Raw genomic sequence first — 23,847 nt, forward strand, 5'->3', positions numbered from 1 at the left:
ATCTACTGCTGATAGCACATTTACTATCTACTATAGCACATTTGCTATCTACTGCTGAAAGTACATTTACTTTGTACTGCTGATAGCACATTCACTATCTAATACTGATAGAACATTTGCTATCTACTGCTGATAGCACATTTACTATCTACTACTGATAGCACATTTACTATCTACTACACTAATAGAAATTGTTCGTTGGCATTACTCAGTAGTAAGTTGATGTAAGTCGTTGCGTCAACTTTCCGAGTAATGCCAACGCGTACAATTTTGAGTAACGCTGACTCGATATCATTATGTTGGTCGCACTCATTTGCACTTACTTTATTGAGTTCTTACAACTCAGAAAATGAAACTAGCCTAGTTTAGCATAATTTTCTAGAGGTGTGCTATAGTATACAAAATTTTGCACTGATTACAAAAATAAATATTTGAATACTGCATGCTAATTGTGCAGAAAATGACCCAATTACGTGAATTAAGTAACAAAGTACCAAATTGGAATAGCTCAAAACAATAAGTACCAGTAATTAGTAGGTTCTTTTAGCGGGTTCGCCGTCGGACAAGTTTAGAACTGTCAAGCTTTCGTCAGGAGTAGCTCTGACTTCTTTAGGACAAAGTACCTACAAATGAGACATGTAGACCGCCCCTTGTCTACTGATGACTCTGAAAAGAGCCGTTTGCTGAAGACTGCCCCTTGTCAACAGAAACTAGCAGATCTCGCCTATCTGCTGATTTTGTAAGTTTTGGTGGCTCTGAAAAGAACCGTTCAATGAAGACTGCCCCATGAATACAAAGAACTAGCAGATCTCGCCTATCTGCTAATATAAAGGTTTTGGTGGCTCTGAAAAGAGCCGTTTGCTGAAGACTGCCCTTGTCTACAGAAACAAGCAGATCTCGCCTATCTGCTGAATTTGTAAGTTTTGGTGGCTCTGAAAAGAGCCGTTTGCTGAAGACTGCCCCTTGTCAACAGAAACAAGCAGATCTCGCCTATCTGCTGATTTTGTAAGTTTTGGTGGCTCTGAAAAGAGCCGTTCACTGAAGACTGCCCCTTGTCAACAGAAAACAAGCAGACCTCGCCTATCTGCTAAACATGTAGACTGCATATAGTGTAATAGAAGTATACGGCTTACCAGGAACCGTTTGGCCACTCATGGACCAATTGATTGATTGTATGCACGATGAGCGTTTATATCACTTAATTGCGGACGTGGTACAGATTAGCGGCTCTGTGATTGGTTGTTTGAAAATAGAGAGCGCCACATACGATGTGATAAGATTAGCGGCTCTATGATTGGTTGTTTGAAAATAGAGAGCGCCACATACGACTGATGTCTTTGCCGTCATTTCTATTGATAGTAGAAGTTTCATTAACTCTGATTTCCAACGCTTCACGGGTCAACCTCATCCCCAAGTGAGAAACTTGTGCCAGTTTTGTTGTTTCGTCCCACAGAGGTTCATGGCCTTCTTTGCAAGCATGTTCAGCTAATGCCGAGCCTTCTTCTTTCTTTTGTCTTGTGGCTCTTCGGTGTTCAGATATTCTGACCTTTAGTGGTCGTTTGGTTTGGCCTATGTATTGCTCACCACAACTGCAAGGTATAGAGTACACACGTGGTGCACGATCCTTGGGCAGAGGATCTTTTGGGTGGCTTAGGATGTCTCTTAATTTGGCCGACCTAGAGTAGAATGTTTTGACCCCTGATCGGTTTAGAAACCGACAGATTTTGTCTGATACACCTTTGATATATGGCATGAAGGTAACGCCTTTGTGTTCATCGTCCACCAATTCTTCTGATCGTTCTCCTGTCTGTTTCTTGATTGCCTTGTGAATGAGGTTTGAGGGATAGCCATTCTTGTTCAACGCTTTTTCAATGTGTTTGAGTTCATCTTTTCGATGTTCTTCATCACACAGAGTCAGTGCTCTGTGAACCAGTGTATTGACAACACTGTTCGTGGCAGACATATGGTGACTGGAGTTAAAATGAAGATATTGATCAGTATGAGTGGGTTTTCGGTATATGGCGAAACTCAAGCTAGTGTCTGATCTCTGCACTTTGACATCAAGGAAAGGTGTGCCACCCGCCTCTTCAATCTCCATTGTGAACTGGATACACTTGTGTTGATTGTTGAGATGACTTAGGAATTTGACCAGTTCGTCTTTGCCATGTCGCCAGACGACGAATGTGTCATCAACAAATCTGAACCAAGCAACGGGTTTCAAAGGATACGTATCTAGTGCTTTGGTTTCAAAGTGTTCCATGAAGATATTAGATGTTATTGGGGAGAGAGGGGTGAACCCATTGCCTGACCCTCTTTTTGTTCATAGAATTTCCCTTGCCATTTGAAGTACGTAGATGTGAGGCATAACTTCATAAGTTCTACGATCTCATCGCTTGTCATGCGTGTTCTGTTTTTAAGTGTATCATCATCACGCAAGATATCTCCTATAATCTTACTAGCATCATCAATTGGTACATTAGTGAATAATGATACCACATCAAAACTGACCAATAAGTCACCTGGTTCTATGGGTATTTGCCCTGCCTTTTCAACAAAATGTTGCGAGTTCTTGATGTAGGAAGTGCCTTTCCCTGATAAGGGTGTCAATATATCCGCTAGGTGTTTCGCTAAATTGTAGCATGGTGAATTGATTGAGCTGACAATAGGTCTAAGTGGCATGTTTTCTTTGTGAATCTTCGGTAGACCATATATACGTGGAGACACAGTGTGCTTAGGTGTTAAATGTGATGCCTTTTTCTTATCAACCTTGTTCTGTTCTTTCAACTCAGAGATGGCCTTACCTATCTTGCGTTCAAGTGATAGGGTGGGATCTTTCTTCATGACCTGATAAGTATCGCCTTCAGACAATAAGTTGTTCATTTTCTCTTGGTACTTATCTTTGTCCATAACAACGGTAGACCGCCCCTTGTCTGCTGGAAGGACAATTATTGAATCATCATTCTTGAGTGAATTCAACGCTTCTCTCTTCTCGAGATATATTTGGTTGAGGAACTTTGGCTTTCTTGAGAACCCTGAGAACATCACTTCGCACTAGGTTGGCTTCACCTTCACATAAGTCTTTTAAGCCGTGTTCGGTCGCCGCTATTAACTCTTTGACCGGAATGCTCGTTGGAGTTGGTGAGAAATTCATGCCTTTGCTTAAGATAGCATTTTCAGATTCACTAAGTTCCCTACTACTTTCATTGCGGACTGTATTTTGAGGAAAGTCACTCTTATTTCGCCAATCCCGCCTTAGGATGTTGACCGGCAGGTTTTCTTGTTTTAGACGGGCAAATTTCTGAAGATGTTCTTGCTTAACACGTGAGTATGTTTTGTCGGCTGCTATCTTGGCCACACGTGACAGTTTTAAAATCCATTTCATTCATATTATCTTTAAGCCAATTGTACGTTTGATTATTTCATTGGATATACGTTGCATTTGCTGTCGATTTTCATTAATCGTGGCTCTGACAAGAGATAGACCAGCTTGTAGCATAATGCGTTTTGCTTTATTAGACTTGAGACCCGTTGTGGGCATTAGACCTTTAGGAACAATATCATTGTCTCTGCATCTTCGTAGGAAGAGCAATTGATTGTGCAGTGTAGCATTCTTGCATAGTAGTTTCTTATATTTCTTTGAATATTTCTTGCCGTCCTCCCCGTAGAGGTTAATCAAATTGTGGGATAGGCTTTTACGACGGGAATTCATAACAATTAGTAGGTTCTTTTAGCGGGTTCGCCGTCGGACAAGTTTAGAACTGTCAAGCTTTCGTCAGGAGTAGCTCTGACTTCTTCAGGACAAAGTACCTAAGAATGAGACATGTATACCGCCCCTTGTCTACTGATGACTCTGAAAAGAGCCGTTTGCTGAAGACTGCCCCTTGTCAACAGAAACTAGCAGATCTCGCCTATCTGCTGATTTTGTAAGTTTTGGTGGCTCTGAAAAGAACCGTTCAATGAAGACTGCCCCTTGTCTACAAAGAACTAGCAGATCTCGCCTATCTGCTAATATAAAGGTTTTGGTGGCTCTGAAAAGAGCCGTTTGCTGAAGACTGCCCCTTGTCTACAGAAACAAGCAGATCTCGCCTATCTGCTGAATTTGTAAGTTTTGGTGGCTCTGAAAAGAGCCGTTTGCTGAAGACTGCCCCTTGTCAACAGAAACAAGCAGATCTCGCCTATCTGCTGATTTTGTAAGTTTTGGTGGCTCTGAAAAGAGCCGTTCACTGAAGACTGCCCCTTGTCAACAGAAAACAAGCAGACCTCGCCTATCTGCTAAATTAAAGGTTTGTTCGCTCTGAGGAAGAGCTGTTCAATGAAGACTGCCCCTTGTCAACAGAGAACATGTTGACAACAGAGAACAAAGTACCAGTAACTTAATATGAACGAGTTACATCAACTTACATGTTGAGTTAATACAATAACTCATTTACTATCTACTACTGATAGTACATTTACTATCTACTGCTGATATCACATTTACTATCTACTACTGATAGCACATTTACTATCTACTACTGATAGCACATTTGCTATTTACTGCTGATAGCACATTTGCTATCTACTGCTGATAGTACATATCTACTGCTGATAGCACATTTACTATATACTGCTGATAGCACATTTACTATCTACTATAGCACATTTGTTATCTACTGCTGAAAGTACATTTACTTTGTACTGCTGATAGCACATTCACTATCTAATACTGAGAGAACATTTGCTATCTACTGCTGATAGCACATTTACTATCTACTACTGATAGCACATTTACTATCTACTACACTCATAGAAATTGTTCGTTGGCATTACTCAGTAAGTTGATGTAAGTCGTTGCGTCAACTTTCCGAGTAATGCCAACGCGTACAATTTTGAGTAACGCTGACTCGATATCATTATGTTGGTCGCACTCATTTGCACTTACTTTATTGAGTTGTTACAACCCAGAAAATGAAACTAGCCTAGTTTAGCATAATTTTCTAGAGGTGTGCTATAGTATACAAAATTTTGCACTGATTACAAAAATAAATATTTGAATACTGCATGCTAATTGTGCAGAAAATGACCCAATTACGTGAATTAAGTAACAAAGTACCAAATTGGAATAGCTCAAAACAATAAGTACCAGTAACTTAATATGAACGAGTTACATCAACTTACATGTTGAGTTACAATAACTCATTTACTATCTACTACTGATAGTACATTTACTATCTACTGCTGATATCACATTTACTATCTACTACTGATAGCACATTTACTATCTACTACTGATAGCACATTTGCTATTTACTGCTGATAGCACATTTGCTATCTACTGCTGATAGTACATATCTACTGCTGATAGCACATTTACTATATACTGCTGATAGCACATTTACTATCTACTATAGCACATTTGTTATCTACTGCTGAAAGTACATTTACTTTGTACTGCTGATAGCACATTCACTATCTAATACTGAGAGAACATTTGCTATCTACTGCTGATAGCACATTTACTATCTACTACTGATAGCACATTTACTATCTACTACACTCATAGAAATTGTTCGTTGGCATTACTCAGTAAGTTGATGTAAGTCGTTGCGTCAACTTTCCGAGTAATGCCAACGCGTACAATTTTGAGTAACGCTGACTCGATATCATTATGTTGGTCGCACTCATTTGCACTTACTTTATTGAGTTGTTACAACCCAGAAAATGAAACTAGCCTAGTTTAGCATAATTTTCTAGAGGTGTGCTATAGTATACAAAATTTTGCACTGATTACAAAAATAAATATTTGAATACTGCATGCTAATTGTGCAGAAAATGACCCAATTACGTGAATTAAGTAACAAAGTACCAAATTGGAATAGCTCAAAACAATAAGTACCAGTAACTTAATATGAACGAGTTACATCAACTTACATGTTGAGTTACAATAACTCATTTACTATCTACTACTGATAGTACATTTACTATCTACTGCTGATATCACATTTACTATCTACTACTGATAGCACATTTACTATCTACTACTGATAGCACATTTGCTATCTACTGCTGATAGCACATTTGCTATCTACTGCTGATAGTACATATCTACTGCTGATAGCACATTTACTATATACTGCTGATAGCACATTTACTATCTACTATAGCACATTTGCTATCTACTGCTGAAAGTACATTTACTTTGTACTGCTGATAGCACATTCACTATCTAATACTGAGAGAACATTTGCTATCTACTGCTGATAGCACATTTACTATCTACTACTGATAGCACATTTACTATCTACTACACTAATAGAAATTGTTCGTTGGCATTACTCAGTAGTAAGTTGATGTAAGTCGTTGCGTCAACTTTCCGAGTAATGCCAACGCGTACAATTTTGAGTAACGCTGACTCGATATCATTATATTGGTCGCACTCATTTGCACTTACTTTATTGAGTTGTTACAACCCAGAAAATGAAACTAGCCTAGTTTAGCATAATTTTCTAGAGGTGTGCTATAGTATACAAAATTTTGCACTGATTACAAAAATAAATATTTGAATACTGCTAATTGTGCAGAAAATGACCCAATTACGTGAATTAAGTAACAAAGTACCAAATTGGAATAACTCAAAACAATAAGTACCAGTAACTTAATATGAACGAGTTATATCAACTTACATGTTGAGTTACAATAACTCAACTAATTGGTTCTTTGAACCTTCCCAGCAAAGACAAAACGTTTTCGACATCATTCGCAAAAGGTTATAAAAGGTTGTCAGAAAACGTTTAAATGTCGGGTTATATAAAGGGTATATTAAGGGTATAAAACGTTTTCATAACATTAAAAATCATTTTTTGATAATCTACTGCTCAGCAAACAAAAATATTTTGCGAAAAATGTTTGCCCAAAATATTTGCAATAACGTTTTAAAAACGTTTTCATGGCCTTTATATAACCCGACATTTAAATGTTATTAAAAGGTGTTGAAAAAAACCTTTTAAGAACATTTCTGTGTTTGCTGGGTGCAAATATTTTAACATAATGTTATTTAAGTGTTGACAAAATATTTGGCAAATAATGTTTGCAAAAATAGTTTACAATAACATTTTTGAAAACATTTTAAAAATATTGTTGTAGTGTGTTTTCAAACAAAACGTTTTAAAACGTTTTCATGACCTTTATATAACCCGACATTTTAATGTTATTAAAACGTTTTATGTAAACCAAAAGCCAAAATATAACTTATTAAAAACGTTTTTAAAACGTTTTTGTTTGCTGGTTGTTTATTTTCTAAGTTCCCTGAACTTGAATTCAGAAGTTAGCATTACTTAAAAAGTTGACGCAACGACTTACATCAACTTTTTAAGTAATGCCAACAAAGTTGATTAGTTGGCGGAACTTTTTCAGCTTTTTCAGCATTTTTTAAGTTCGGATAACTAAAATGAATTTTGGTTTGGCAACTTTTACACTATTTTTGAGTTGTCCAAACTTACTCCTTTTGAACAAGTCATTTCTATGAGTGTATAGCACATTTGTTATCTACTGCTGATAGTACATTTACTTTGTACTGCTGATAGCACATTAACTATCTAATACTGATAGAACATTTGCTATCTACTGCTGATAGCACATTTACTATAGTATCTACTACTGATAGCGCATTTGCTATCTACTGCTGATAGCACATTTGCTATCTACAGCTGATAGTACATATCTACTGCTGATAGCATATTTGCTCTCTACTGTTGATAGCACATTTACTATCTACTATAGCACATTTGCTATCTACTGCTGATAGTACATTTACTTTGTACTGCTGATAGCACATTCACTATCTAATACTGATAGAACATTTGCTATCTACTGCTGATAGCACATTTACTATCTAGGCCTACTACTGATAGTACATTTACTATCTACTGCTGATAGCACATTTACTATCTACTACTGATAGCATATTTGCTATCTACTGCTGATAGTACATTTACTTTGTACTGCTGATAGCACATTTACTATCTAATACTGATAGCACATTTGCTATCTAGTGCTGATAGCCAATTTACTATCTACTTTATATTGATATCGCATTTGCTATCTACTGCTGATAGCACATTTACTATCTACTAGCTATAGCACATTTGCTATCCACTGCTGATAGTACATTTATTTTGTACTGCTGATAGCACATTTACTTTGTACTGCTGATACCACATTTACTATCTAATACTGATAGCACATTTACTATCTACTGCTATATTACCATTATTACTATCTACTGCTGATAGCATATTTACTATCTACTACTGATAGTACATTTACTATCTACTGCTGATATCACATTTACTATCTACTACTGATAGCACATTTACTATCTACTACTGATAGCACATTTGCTATTTACTGCTGATAGCACATTTGCTATCTACTGCTGATAGTACATATCTACTGCTGATAGCACATTTACTATCTACTGCTGATAGCACATTTACTATCTACTATAGCACATTTGCTATCTACTGCTGATAGTACATTTACTTTGTACTGCTGATAGCACATTCACTATCCAATACTGATAGAACATTTGCTATCTACTGCTGATAGCACATTTACTATCTACTACTAGATAGATAGATAGATAGATTTATTATTATCTTTTCACTCATTACATGATACAAGAAAAATACATAAGAATAATACATTATAAAGATATAAATAATAATACAAATATAATAATTATGGAAATGCATAATACAACGATGAGTGAAGGAATTACAGTAAAGGCCCAAAGGCCTGTAGCTCTGTAACCCCTTGATACAGGTATATGGCATTTATTTTATTTGACATGGCAGCAGGTTGGTAGACAACAAAAATGCCGAGTCCAACCAACCAGCTGTCATGTCCATCAATGACATATCCTATGTTAACATTTAAGGAAAAAACAAAGAAAAACAAAATGCACATATCAAAAACTAATTATTGAAGTAAATTAATGAAATTAGTGAACAAAATATTGGTGAGGTACACATGATTGAAAGACTAAGAATAGCTACTGATAGTACATATACTATCTACTGCTGATATCACATTTACTATCTACTACTGATAGCACATTTACTATCTACTACTGATAGCACATTTGCTATCTACTGCTGATAGCACATTTGCTATCTACTGCTGATAGCACATTTGCTATCTACTGCTGATAGTACATATCTACTGCTGATAGCACATTTACTATATACTGCTGATAGCACATTTACTATCTACTATAGCCCATTTGCTATCTACTGCTGATAGTACATTTACTTTGTACTGCTGATAGCACATTCACTATCCAATACTGATAGAACATTTGCTATCTACTGCTGATAGCACATTTACTATCTACTACTGATAGCACATTTACTATCTACTACACTCATAGAAATTGTTCGTTGGCATTACTCAGTAAGTTGATGTAAGTCGTTGCGTCAACTTTCCGAGTAATGCCAACGCGTACAATTTTGAGTAACGCTGACTCGATATCATTATGTTGGTCGCACTCATTTGCACTTACTTTATTGAGTTGTTACAACTCAGAAAATGAAACTAGCCTAGTTTAGCATAATTTTCTAGAGGTGTGCTATAGTATACACAATTTTGCACTGATTACAAAAATAAATATTTGAATACTGCTAATTGTGCAGAAAATGACCCAATTACGTGAATTAAGTAACAAAGTACCAAATTGGAATAACTCAAAACAATAAGTACCTCGGTGACCTAACTGACCTTTAATTGCTTATTTTGTTTTCTACTACAAAAATTAAACGTCTGTTTTAAATCAATTTAGACTCTACTTCCCCGTGTTAGAAACACTGGACTAGGAAGTTTTTCCAGTCGATTGGTGGCGCACTGTACGAAAATCTCGATTTTCTCGAGTCGATCTGAGTTGAAGTAGAAAACCTTTCTAAAACTTCTGTTTTTGACTAATTTGTCGATGTATTCAGGGAAAAGTGGTTTAATGAAATTCTGTAGACTTATTCTTTATTTCTAAGCAACTCTGACAAATTTCCATTTTTTTAAATGTTCCTGTGAAATCACTGAAAGGGCCTTTAATATGAACGAGTTACATCAACTTACATGTTGAGTTACAATAACTCAACTAATTGGTTCTTTGAACCTTGTTTATTTTTCTAAGTTCCCTGAACTTGAATTCAGAAGTTGGCATTACTTAAAAATTGACGCAACGACTTACATCAACTTTTTAAGTAATGCCAAGAAAATTGATTAGTTGACGGATTTTTTTGAGCTTTTTCAGCATTTTTTAAGTTCGGATAACTAAAATGAATTTTGTTTTGGCAACTTTTACACTATTTTTGAGTTGTCCAAACTTACCTACTCCTTTTGAATTGCCCCAACAAGGCGAACAAGTCATTTCTATGAGTGTATAGCACATTTGCTATCTACTGCTGATAGTACATTTACTTTGTACTGCTGATAGCACATTCACTATCTAATACTGATAGAACATTTGCTATCTACTGCTGATAGCACATTTACTATCTACTACTGATAGCGCATTTGCTATCTACTGCTGATAGCACATTTGCTATCTACTGCTGATAGTACATATCTACTGATGATAGCACATTTACTATCTACTGCTGATAGCACATTTACTATTTACTGCTGATAGCACATGTACCATCTATATACTACTGATAGCACGTAAGGAGTTTCATCATCAAAATACCCCTTACCCCTTATATTAGACAGACCGGACATACTGAATCTTGCCCAAAGCGGCCATGTCAAATGTTTGGACAAAGAATTTCTGACTGGTAACACTGGTTAACGTATCTAGGCCTACAGCCCTTTTTAAACGGGCACGCGCCCGTATCAAAAAAGAAGAACTTGGAGAGAAGAGAAGAGAAACACCTGCGAGCATGTGTTGTATTTTGAATGAAATAAAGATTGATTGATTGATTGATTGATTGTGATTATGACGAAATTAATCTCATATTGATCATTTCAGCTTTAAGCAAACTTTAGGCGCGCTTGCGCGAATTTATTCCCGGGATTTATTCCAATTTAAACCATATTTGACTATTTAAGGGATCCAAAATGAGCGTTTATTGCGTTTCGACAGTATTTTTTTTTAGGGACATGAGAGCACCTCAGACCTATCGAATTGCATTCTGAATACGAAGCATGTCTTTCTGATATCAAATAATTTTCATTTTTTAAAATCACAATATAATACAAATTTTATGACAAATTATAAAAATTTGATATTTTTCAAATTTTGATATATAACAGTCCTCGAAGTAAATTATATAAATCTAATGATATATTCTTAAAGTGTATGTAGCAGGGAGGAAAAGCCGACGGTCAATTGAAAATTTTGACCTTTCATATTGAAGATATGGATTTTTTTCCTAAAAGGCCTAATTTAATTTTGGTGTTTTGGGGAAAAAAATCCATATCTTCAATACGAAAGGTCAAAATTTTCAATTGACCGTCGGCTTTTCATCCCACCTGCATACACTTTAAGTATAAATCATCAGATTTATAAAGTTTACTTCAAGTACTGTTAAATATCAAAAATATCGATTTTTAATGATTTGCCATAAAATGTGTATTAAATTGCGAATTTCAAAAATCAAAATTATTTGATATCAGAATGACATTCTTCGTATTCAGAATGCAATTCGATATGTCTGATGTGCTCTAATGTCCCAAAATAAATACTGTCCAAACGTTCATACCCCAGCCCTTAAGCTTCAATATGTTATATTTACATATTTTATGATCCTTCCTTAGCTTACCAAGAAATACCCCCAACCCCCCTCTCCCCTCCCCACCCCGCGCCCGGTTGCTGAAGTTCTGTATTACGCGCTTGTGTTTGGCATAACATACAAACAAAAAGAGGGTTTTTTTGGAGGGGCGAGTCGGGTGATGACCATGGTGAAAGTGTATTTTTAATTGTCCCGGAAGAAACCTTAAACGTTAAAAGAAAATAATTACCGCGGTTCATTGCGTAATGTAAATATCAAAGAATCGAACAAAGTCCCACTATAATGTATATAGTTTTACCATATCTCAGATTGCTGTTGTTTAATGCACTTAAAATGTCATCGTTTTAATCAAGCTGCAACACGGTCACGGGTGTTATTGTATACTATTGTGTATAAATTGCTTAAAAGTGAAGGATATCAGTCATTGAAATTGTCGTTAGGCATTTTTGACATAAAAAAATTAAAAACGAGGAAAACAGTATTGACCAAGTTAATATATGCCGCATTCAGAGCTGGCCATGTGTTTTGAACTGGTACACTGATAGCCTGGAGCCGTGACATTGGCGCGAAATTTTTATACGTTCTTGCCAATTTTAGTTCACATCATGATACCCTATATAGGTAAATTACATATCAAATTAAAGCTATTGATGAGCTCTTTAAAATGGTACCTTAGGTTTGCACATACCATGTAAACTTCTAAAGTTAGGACTGTTAAAGTAAAAAATGACAGGGTGGAGCCGTGGCTCCCACACGGTGGCTCCCACACGTCAAAATTTAGAATGGGATTCTGCTAATTTACCAATAGCTTGTTACCTACCTGAAATGATTTAACTCAGCTAATTTAACTTTCATTTCATCATTGGCATGTGCATTATTAAAGATAACTGTATAATGTAGGCCTATACAATCAGTTTATTAAAGTTTAGAGGTTGGAAGTTGATGGAGCCCTGGAGCAGAATTACGACTGTTGCCTTGCAGAAAGGCAAAATGTTCATACCACAAAATTGGTAAAATCATGTTGTATGTGTTCTAGTTGGAAATTATTAATTATTAATTAATACTTTTTATTATAAGTGCAGTTGAAAAATACTTTTGCTTGTCCCTACAGTAAGTTAAAAGCAATTAAGTTTTAATTTTTTGGGCTGGAGCCTAAAATGCGAAGAAAAAGAAGGACAAAAGTGCTGAGCAAAATTTGCAATAAAAAATCAAATCTGAACTGAACACTCCGGAATTATGTTGGCAAAAATCACAACAGACTGAATGTGACACTGACCTAGGCCTACATGTAATTTACGATGTGTAAGATCAATAATGCCACCATCACAGGCTATGTGGAACCCTTTTGTTCCGTCATATTTGGAACCCGGGATTTGGAACAGATACTGAAGAATCCGATGATGACAATATGGGCATTTCTGAGGAATTGACATATAGAGACAATGATTCGCTTACAAACTTAATTTGGAAAGACTCTGTTGTAGCACTAAAGCCATCATCAGAGTGTAACAAGAGAATATTTTCTCTTTCATGTTACATCTGATGGTGTCATCACTCATCAAACTAACTGAAACTATCCATGTTTCAGAATATGGACACACCTAATTTCCCGGTGCAAAAGTTATTGAAGGCTATTGGCTCTATACTATAAAACCACCAGAGAATTAAGATTGCTTTTATAAGAAACTTATGAAAGAAACCATAGTGCCCAAGGAAAGTGTTCTTTATGTAGGTATGGATTTACAAGACAGAGGAAATTCACCAGAGTTGTACCTTCTGAAGTCCGTAGATGAATGCGAGATCATGTGTTCCATTTCCGTGTAACATACTAGATTCTCTCTTTAAATTGCCCCATTATTACAAAGGTAATTAGATTAGAGATTGTTAAATTTACCTTTATCAATCAGTTAGAAAACATTGTACATGTGTTTTTGTGCAAAATTGTGTCTTGTAATTATTTGTGCATGCATTATCAATATCATTAAGAGTTTGAACAAAAATTTGTACATTTTTATGCGTTCCGACAAAATGTTCGCGCCATGGAAAATCTATAGCAGGTAGCATAGTAAAAGTACACATTTTCTGAAAGCTCTAGCTCTATAGAGCTCAAATATAATGTTCTTTTTGATGTGGGTATAAGATAAAAACAAAAAATCACACAAAATTCAGAAAAAATTTCATGAAAAATCTCACTTTCTTCTTGCAATATCTCCCTAACCATTAGCCCCCCATTAAAAACAATGTCATTTTTGGATTCCTTGTGAAATTTCCTTGCAGAATATGTATACTTTTCCTGTAGTAGCATACACAATACTGAAATAATTAGTTTCAAATGAAAATTGGCGTATTTCTCGGAACAGAAAAAGTGAACTTTTCATGTCACGCGAAAATCTACCAGTTCAAAACGCGTGGCCAGCTACATTCAAATGCAAGTAGTCCTATCCAGCCCAGCAAATACAAAACGTTTTAAAGACGTGTTAAACGGGTTATGTTTTGGGTTTTGGTAAAAACATTTTAATAGCATTAAATATTTTGCAAATAGGGCATATTTGTTTGCTAAATATTTCGACATCACTTTTTTATGTTTAAATATTTTGCAGGAAGGTTTCAAAACTATAAAAACCTTATACCCTTTATATGCTCACAAATTCCAATGAATATTGTGAGGCATATACCCATATAAATAATCGAATGCCATCAGCCAAGAAAACGCACCCAACAAGCTCAATGGTTTGGCCAGCTTTTTTCTGAGACACAATATAGACCTCTTAAGGTCACTTCGTGTCACCGATCAATAACAAGATATCTTCAATGCATTTACAGCATGCAGCATACATACCAGAAATGCAGACTGTCAACAAAGAGAGCTAAACACGGACTGTGATGTACCGGTATATAAATCGTGTCAAACTATAATTTCATCAAAATGGGAAACAACCAGAGCAATGCAGGTAAGAAGTCTTATATTAATTATTGTTATTATTTTAATAAAATTCAAGTTTTTTTAAATATAGGTTACACGTATTAAATAAAAAAAACATTTTTGGTGCGCACCAATTTAGGCTACTGATTCAATTTCCTTGTTGCTTCACCATGGCATAACCATGCATGAATGCACCAACATGAATTGTATATGACCCGGTATAGTATGAATTTAGCTGTAGTATTAAAAATATAATGTTCACTTTCATGATAATACGGGACGGATTGATGCCGTTATTGTACTCAAGTCGTGCTTGGAACATGACAGCCGGCAGCCCTACTGATATACACTGATGTGATGTAGAGAAGATGATGCATGCGTTTCAGAGAAACAGAATCAGGCGATGGGCTACAATATATCCAAAAAATAAATGGTATGTAAGTCAAAAGAATATTGCGCGTGCACCTGGGCGTGCACCCGGGGGGGGGCGTACCCAAATTTGGTTTTGGTAGGGACGTGCCGCTGTGAATTTGAAAGTGGACCCATAATATACCAATTTTTCAAGAAATTTTGACCCATTAATATACCAAAAGTCAACATTTTCGGCCGAATTTAACCCAAATTGACTTAGTTTTTACACATTTCCCTAAAATTTTGGGAAAATCTTGGCTAGATTAAGGAAAAATTGGGCTATTTTCTAAAAAAAATTAAGAAAATTTTGAAAAAAGGACCCATTCATATACCAAAATAGGCTTTGAAAAAGGGATCATGTACCAAAAGGCCGAAAATGCTATACCCATATTTGCGGCACGTCCCCGTATGGTCATTTTTGCTGAGTACCACCCCCGGACGCGTGCAATCATCCAGTTATTTTGTATACATGTATCATGCCACTTCGCGAAGAACGCACTAAAATAATGAATGAGTTTTTGCCTTTGGGATAGTGTTTGGTTCTGAGGTTTATAAGTAACATTGACAAGAAACTTAAGGCAGAGGTGTGTCTCTGAGGAAAAGCAAAACTTACAGGAATGAAAGAAAAGAGCGACTGGCTTTGATAAGTGCAGAAGTACAAATCCAAAATATAGATTATTATAAGGCTATACATCTATCCATCCACCACTCACCCTCCCACCGTAGGCCTTTATCCAGGGCCTTTATACACTGCACTGTTTTCGGAACACCAGACGCTATAGGCTTATTCCCCCAAAGTTTCTTATGAACATTTTTCTGCATGTTCATACCACAAATAGTAAATAAAAAATAGTGTCTTCTTACTTGAAACAGAGAAAAAGTCAACATCTTAAACAGGGCAACACTCTGAATATCATGAATATATAGTGAAAAGGTGGCATATGATTAACATAAAAAATATTATCTTTCATTTTCTTTCAGATCCGTCTCAAGATGGACTTCGTATTTTGATAACTGGTGCGTCTGGTGTTGGCAAAACATCCATCACATCTCGTATTTGTGCGACGGGTGCTAGTGTTGAAAGTCCCAAACGATCATCATCTGCAAGAAGGAGGAACGGAAAAGATGTGACGAATCATTACACTGTGAATAGAGTTGAAGTATTTGGGCAAAAAGTTCTTTTGGTGGATGCCCCCTTAGATAACAATGTACCTCTATCGAAGTATCTTTCGGTGCTAGATCCAGGACCACATTGTATTTTGCTTGTCAATAAGATCACTTGTGGTGGACCGGAGTCCGATGCTAGTCTTTCCACCATGACGGAAGTGCTCGGAGGTGACTTTGCCCGGTATGGTATTGTCGTTTACACTCATGCTGATTATGTAACTCAAGATGGCAAGACAATCGAAGACTATTTGTTACTTGATCATCACAAGAAACTGCTACAAGAATGCCAAAACCGTTATGTTGTATTTGATAACACCGTGAAACCAAAGAAGAGCGAAAACAAAGAGCAAGTCCGAAAGCTTTTTGGTTTAATTGAACGCACAATAAAAGAAAATGAAGGCAGCTTTTACTCATCAGAGGTAATACAAGCAGCCTCACCAGAGCTAAAAGACAAAGGTGAGCTTGAGGAAGAAGGGCAAGAGAAAGTCCCGTATCTCGTAAGAGAAAAACAACGGTTGGCAGAACTTGAACAAAAAAGACAACGAATTGCAGACGAAAAGAAAAAACAACGAGACACAAAACTTTTAAAGGAGAAACAGAAGGCCGCAGAACTGGAAAAGAAAATGCAGAAAATTGCGGAGGAAAAGGAAAGAGACAGGAATGCAAAGAAGACGGAAAAACAAAGAATTGCAGAAGAAAAAGAAAGACAGAGAACGGCACAAGAAAAGGAAAAGAAAAGGTTAGCAGAAGAAAAGGAAGCAGTAAGAATTGCAGAGGTGAAGGAAAGAGAAAGAATTGCAGAAGAGAAGGAGAAACAGAAGGCAACAGAAGAAGCAGAAAAACGGAGAATCGTACAAGAAAAAGAAGAGCAAAGAGCTGCTGAAATGGAAAAGGAAAGAAAGAAGATTGCCGATGAAAAAGAAAAAGAAATGATTGAAAAAGAAAAGGAAAAGCTGCGGGTTGCAGAAGAAACGGAGGCCCGCTTACTTACAGAAGATAGAAAACGACAGAGGATTGGACAAGAAAGGGAAGACAATATATTGCAGAACATTCCAAAAAGGACATCAAGTTCAGGAACTGGACTCAGAATGGCAAAAGAGTGCAAAAGAGAAGGACAGCAAAAGAGTTGAAGAACTTTCCAAACAGGTACAGAGAATTACAGAAGTTAAAATGGAAAGAAAACGAAGTGCGAAAGAAAAGGACTCACAAAGGATTGAAGAACTTTCAAAGGAAAGAAAGAAAATTACGGACGTCAAAATGGAAAGACAGAGGAGTGCCGAAGAGAAAGATAAAAAGAGAATTGAAGAGTTAGAAAAGGAAAGGCAAATTGTTGCAGAGCTTCGAAAGAAAAGGCAGAAGTTTGCAGAAGAAAGGAAAACGAAAAGGAGTGGGGAGCTATTGATACAAGCACAGAAAATTGCCGAATTAGAAAAGGAACAAAAGAGAATTGCAGACGCAAAAGAGCAACAAAGAATTGTGGAATTGACCAAACGAACACAAAAGATTGCTGAGCATGAAAATGAAAGACAACGGATTTTGAGAGGAAAGGAGGAACAACTGATTGCCAATGAAATTGAGAAACAGAGAATTGCAGAGGAAAAGATAAAGCGGCAGATCGAACAGGAAAAGGAAAAGCAGAGGATCGCGGAAGTCGAATTACAAAATCGGATGGTTGCAGAAGAAAAAGGAAAATTGTGGCTTGCCAAGGTGAGGGAAAAGCAACAGGTCAAAACGGAAAGGGAAAAAGAGAGGCTCGAAGAAGTAAAGAGAAAGGCGGTTGAAAAGCTCGAAAAAGAAAAGAGGTCTGCAGACCTCTCCTTTGAAGAAGGAGGATTGGCAAAACAGCAAGAAGAAGAAAAACGAACAATGGAAGAAAAGAGAGAAAACAACGCATTGCAGAAGAAACAAAAAAGCAAAGGATTAAAGAACTTATGGAACAAACGAAAAAGTTTGAAGAACTTGAAAAGAAAAGACACAATACCTTTGAGGAAACGAAAACACAAAGGATTTCACAACTGGAAAAAGAAAACAGCGAGGTGACAGAAAGAAGAAAACAAAGGGAAGCAGAGGAAAGAGGGAAGCAAAAGATTAGAGAAGAAATGGAGAAACAGAGACTTGAACAGCTTGAGATATCAAAGGAAAGGCTAAGTGTTGCAGGAAACGAAAAACGTCGGGTTGCAGAAGAGATGGAAAAACAGAGGCTCGAGAAAGAAAGGGAAAAACAAAGAATTGAAGAAGAAAAGAAAGCCAAAAGGATGTCTGGACTTATGAAAGAGACGGTGCGTATGCAAGAACTCGAACAGAAAAGACAGCAAACTACAGATGAAAGGACACAGCAACGTATTGATGAACTTGTTTTGGAAACACACAGAATTGCGCAACTTGAACAGAAGAGACAGCAAACTGCTGAAGAAAAAAATAAAAACACATACGGAGAAGAATTGTAAAAACACAAGATATTACTTATTTAGTTATTAGAGAAAAATGGCGAAGGAGAAAACGACGAAACAGAAGATTTATTACATGCCTGCATCATAAAAACCAAACTGCTTATGTACCATTTTGTGTTCAGGTGCTACATGTATATAAAAATTATACATATGCTATTTTGATATATGACTCAGCAAACAAAAAATGTTTTTAAACGTTACAAAATGTGTTATAAACTGGTCTTGGTCAAAACGTTTTAATAATATTTAAATGTTATAAAAGGTCATGTAAACATTTTTAAAACTTTGTATGAAAAACCACTACAGCAAAATTTTTAAAATGTTGTCAACATGTTATTGCAAAATATTGCTGGCAAGCATTTTGTCAAAATATTTTATCAACACTTGATAACATTATGTTAGAATGTTTTGCATAGGTTTTAAAAATGTTTTCTAAAACGTTCTATAATAGGCCTCATCAGTACCCTTTATATAACCCGATATTTGAACGTTTGTCTGTAAAACGTTTTGTGTTTGCTGGGGGATGTCTCTCTTTTAACATGTTTAAACTGATTGTAAACAGAAAGTAAAAATCGGTGAATTGACCGCTATTGACATGTAATAAAATGAGAGAGCGAAAAACAAAACAAAAATCAGAACCAGTGGGGACTCGAACTAGCGCACTCAAGATTTCAGTCCTAGAACTTATCCAACTGCGCCATGCACAGGGAACTGCAGCAGATTGCTGCATGCCATGCATGGCTTTGGTGATCAGTTCCTCTCTCAAGTGTCTCAGCGGCCAATAATATTTTGCTACTTGACTTTGCTACTTTTGAACATCCTTTTGTTATTAATTAAGGTGTAATTTTTTTTATTCCGAATGTCAAAATTTTTATATCATTGTCAAATTACTGTAATTCATGTATTATTTGTTGAGGAAATTGTTCTCATATTGCATTTTATGGACAAAACAAATTGAAATTAAATGAATCAAATATAGTGGAGTTAAATTCTCTTAATACGTTCTTCCAGATTAATCTTTCTCCAAATACATGACTCCATCAAGAATGGATCCTTTATTATAGCTCCAGATCAATATGCTAGAAACATTGGTGCTTTATATTCTGACAACGTATTCCTTTCATCAACATATATCGCTTTACCTGTCGCTCAATCTATTTTATCGCAAACTATACGGACATATCTTTCTGAAGATGCTTTCGAGATATAGTTGTCCATGCAATAAGTTAAGAAATTCCGTTCTTTATATGGTCTTCCATTTATCACAAATTCGTGCTCTTCGAATCATCAGCCAGAAATTAATGTGATCACGTCACACCAAATCATCATCTGTGATCATGTTTGTACCCCAGGGTTTGTACACATTTTGATTGATTAGTTGATTGATTGGTTAATTGATTAATGTGAATTTTCTACTTTTTACTCTTGGGTTTTGTTCAGCGCAATGCAATCCTCGATTCAAATAAAACAAATGCTGGTATATGTACAATGTACATTATTATTATTTTGTTATACTATTTTATTATACTTATATTATTTTATTATACTAATTATATTATGTACATTATTATCATAAATTGGTAAATTGATTAATGTGAATTTTCTACTTTTTACTCCTGGGTTTTGTTCAGCGCAATGCAATCCTCGATTCAAATTAAACAAATGCTGGTATATGTACAATGTACATTATTATTATTTTGTTATACTATTTTATTATACTTATATTATTTTATTATACTAATTATATTATGTACATTATTATCATAAATTGGTTAATTGATTAATGTGAATTTTCTACTTTTTACTCTTGGGTTTTGTTCAGCGCAATGCAATCCTCGATTCAAATTAAACAAATGCTGGTATATGTACAATGTACATTATTATTATTTTGTTATACTAGTTTATTATACTTATATTATTTTATTATACTAATTATATTATGTACATTATTATCATAAATTGGTTAATTGATTAATGTGAATTTTCTACTTTTTACTCTTGGGTGTTGTTCAGCGCAATGCAATCCTCGATTCAAATTAAACAAATGCTGGTATATATGTACAATGTACATTATTATTATTTTGTTATACTATTTTATCATACTTATATTATTTTATTATACTAATTATATTATGTACATTATTATCATAAATTGGTTAATTGATTAATGTGAATTTTCTACTTTTTACTCTTGGGTTTTGTTCAGCGCAATGCAATCCTCGATTCAAATTAAACAATTGCTGGTATATGTACAATGTACATTATTGTTATTTTGTTATACTATTTTATTATACTTATATTATTTTATTATACTAATTATATTATGTACATTATTATCATAAATTGGTTAATTGATTAATGTGAATTTTCTACTTTTTACTCTTGGGTTTTGTTCAGCGCAATGCAATCCTCGATTCAAATTAAATAAATGCTGGTATATGTACAATGTACATTATTGTTATTTTGTTATACTATTTTATTATACTAGTATTATATTATGTACATTATTATCATAAATACTTAATGTTCCCAATCTTGTTGTACATGTTTGTACACATTTTGATTTATTGGTATAGATTGATTGATTGGTTAATTGATTAATATGAATTTTCTACTTTTTACTCAGTTTTGTTCAGCGCAATGTAATTTGCGTTGTAAATTAAACAAATGTTGGTATACATGTACATTATTATTATTATCAATTCGAACGAGTTACCATGGTTACTAATAACTACGATGATGTTCAATAATGAAATAACAATAAGTATTATTTATCATTTCATAGTGTGTTCTATAGGCATAGGTAATTATACAGTTTAGGCCATTGCCTCTGTGGTGTCCCGGAGTTATTGTATCCGGGCAAAGTATCACCTTCATTCATTTTCGATGGACTGGTTATTTTACACATTATGTTATTTTATCGGGGTATAGCTATTTACAAAATGGTGGTTGTTTACAAAACATTAATTGGCCTCACTCCGACCTCAGCAGTTCTCAGTTTGGGTGGTACTATTATACTGAAGACTGCAGCCAGAGTGGGGCCAATTGGTATTGGTACGCAAGTATCAATTTCATTTCCACTTGAGTAAATACTGTATAATTTGTTTGTAACTATCTAGTATCTACACCTGATTTGAGTGCATGGGGCGGTCCCAATAGAGTGAGGCTGGTTTGTGCTCCCATGCCTAATTAAGCCGGGCTGAGACTATGAGCGTTACACTACAGTCACAATTTGCTTTGACTATTAATTTTTAGGTATGATGAGTCGCGATTATGGACCATGTGATTACATAGGTGATCAGTAGTTGTATTTTGGGCACTAAAGTTACCTTTGAGTTGATCTTTGATTTAAAATTTAAATTGGTCAGCTCAGGCAAGTTCAGTTTTTCAGCTGAAGAGCTCTAAAGTAGTGGAACCTTAGATGAAACTTCAGTGCGCGCAATAAACAATAACTATACTATGTTCCCTAATATCTGTCAGCCAATATTCATTCGAATTTTCATTTTTACGTATTTTGATATTTTTGTGTATGATATTGTTGACTTCACAATGTACAACCGTTTATGTCATGTGCAACTATATTTTTAATAGACCTATATGTATATACCGCATAAAATGCATACATTATAACCGGAGCTGGCTCTGGAACGTAGCTGAAAGTATTACCTTTTTACTGTTATGTCTATAATGCTAAATGTATTTATGGAAGTGGTTTGTAAGAGGTTCAAATATAAGAGGTCCATAATATTTACGAGTATATATTATTATAGATTTTGTTTTTAAAGTTCTCCAAAGTGTCCGACATCATCAACATTAATCCTACGATGATTACAGGCGCTATGCATGTCTTTTTACTGTTTCAGTTAATGATTTCAAAATTTTGGGCCACTAGCACTATTATAGACAACCCTCAATCCCCTTAAAACGAACAATTTGAGACCATTTTGTTGAAATCGGAGCAGTTAGTTTCTAACCCACCCCGACTGTGATCTGTTTGCTTACTCAAAAACGGTATGTCACAGATAGGTCAAACTATTCTTTTTTCTGAGTCTTGAGATGAGAGGAATACTTTGGTATTGCCTGTAACAAAATTTAAGCAAGTTTAAAATTTGACCCGTGTTGACGTTTGACCCCTATGACAGCGAAGGGTCCTGGCTAACTGAAAAACACGGCGAAGGAAAATGCTTAATTAAGTGGATGTAGGGGTCTATGGTAGCCCAGTTTATTAATGTTATAGCCTATTCGTATTTTATATGTATATGTATTGTAAGTTACATGACTGCATAGTATGCACGCATCCTATAAAACCGGTGTTAATTATACCAATATGTATTAAACTATTTATACCAAAGTTTCGTATGTTAGTATTAAAATAATGTAATACATACATGTAACAATACTATATTAGTGCAATTGGTGGTGTTTCATTACGCATACAGTTGAGTTTGGATATTGGTACTATAAATTCCCAAAATGATAATGGTATGGTATGGTATGGTATGGTATGGTCCAAAATGATGAGGAGCGGCACCATTTTTCTAAAAACTGAACTTAAACTTTTGGAAAATTTGTTATGTAACTTTCTTTTAAAATGACCCCTAGAAATGGATAACTCTTGAAACAAATTCATCAGCAAACACAAAATGTTTTACAAAACAACGTTAAATGTGTGGTATATTATATATAGGCATATAAAGGGTATAAAACGTTTTAATAACATTCTGAAAACAGTTGTGAAAACTTAATGCAAAACAAAATAATAATATTAAGTGTTGACAAAATATTTGGCTAACATTTTTGCAAAAATATTTTGCAATAACATTTTCATATTTTCTGTAGTGTTTTTTCATATAAAACGTTTAAAAATGTTTTCATGGCCTTTATAACGTGTTTATAACGTTTTAAAAGCATTTTTGTGTTTGCTATAGACCTTTGACATGCTTCACAGTATGATGACAGATAATTAATACAAAACACCAACATTTACATCACGTCTCAATTAGAATTTTATTGACAAGAGCCTTTACTGACCAAAGAATCCACATGGCAACAGAATATTTACTTGAGTTGGAACATAATAATTGGCAATAATTTGAAAGCTATTCTTATTTCAGTAAATCATTACCTCCAT

The 23,847-nt window shown here is 35.1% G+C and overlaps 4 protein-coding genes across 4 annotated transcripts; 2 read left to right on the forward strand and 2 right to left on the reverse strand.

Annotated features, from left to right (window-relative positions):
- Positions 1 to 2,274: 2,274 nt before the first annotated feature.
- Positions 2,275 to 2,907, reverse strand: LOC140152254 (uncharacterized). The gene has a single exon (XM_072174558.1). It carries the CDS (start codon positions 2,905 to 2,907, stop codon positions 2,275 to 2,277), a length of 633 nt encoding a protein of 210 aa, XP_072030659.1.
- Positions 2,908 to 2,956: 49 nt separating this feature from the next.
- Positions 2,957 to 3,382, reverse strand: LOC140152255 (uncharacterized). The gene has a single exon (XM_072174560.1). It carries the CDS (start codon positions 3,380 to 3,382, stop codon positions 2,957 to 2,959), a length of 426 nt encoding a protein of 141 aa, XP_072030661.1.
- An 11,236-nt stretch (positions 3,383 to 14,618) lies between these two features.
- LOC140153319 (uncharacterized) lies at positions 14,619 to 17,396 on the forward strand. Its single transcript, XM_072176045.1, has 2 exons — positions 14,619 to 14,716; positions 16,081 to 17,396. The coding sequence occupies exons 1-2, from the start codon at positions 14,692 to 14,694 to the stop codon at positions 17,394 to 17,396; spliced, it is 1,341 nt and encodes a 446-aa protein (XP_072032146.1). The 5' UTR covers positions 14,619 to 14,691.
- Positions 17,316 to 18,423, forward strand: LOC140153320 (uncharacterized). The gene has a single exon (XM_072176046.1). It carries the CDS (start codon positions 17,437 to 17,439, stop codon positions 18,304 to 18,306), a length of 870 nt encoding a protein of 289 aa, XP_072032147.1. The 5' UTR covers positions 17,316 to 17,436; the 3' UTR covers positions 18,307 to 18,423.
- Positions 18,424 to 23,847: the final 5,424 nt, after the last annotated feature.

This window comes from Amphiura filiformis, chromosome 5 (genome assembly GCF_039555335.1).
Source record: "Amphiura filiformis chromosome 5, Afil_fr2py, whole genome shotgun sequence".
NCBI lineage: Eukaryota > Metazoa > Echinodermata > Ophiuroidea > Amphilepidida > Amphiuridae > Amphiura > Amphiura filiformis.

What these genes read in the sequence shown, in the direction of transcription:
- LOC140152255 (XM_072174560.1), bottom strand. Translation starts at nt 3,382, where the DNA reads ATGAAATGGATTTTAAAACTGTCACGTGTGGCCAAGATAGCAGCCGAC.
- LOC140152254 (XM_072174558.1), bottom strand. Translation starts at nt 2,907, where the DNA reads ATGGACAAAGATAAGTACCAAGAGAAAATGAACAACTTATTGTCTGAA.
- LOC140153319 (XM_072176045.1), top strand. Translation starts at nt 14,692, where the DNA reads ATGGGAAACAACCAGAGCAATGCAG. An exon ending in AAACAACCAGAGCAATGCAG is followed by an intron (nt 14,717 to 16,080) that starts GTAAGAAGTCTT and finishes ATTTTCTTTCAG; the next exon opens with ATCCGTCTCAAGATGGACTT.
- LOC140153320 (XM_072176046.1), top strand. Translation starts at nt 17,437, where the DNA reads ATGGAAAGAAAACGAAGTGCGAAAGAAAAGGACTCACAAAGGATTGAA.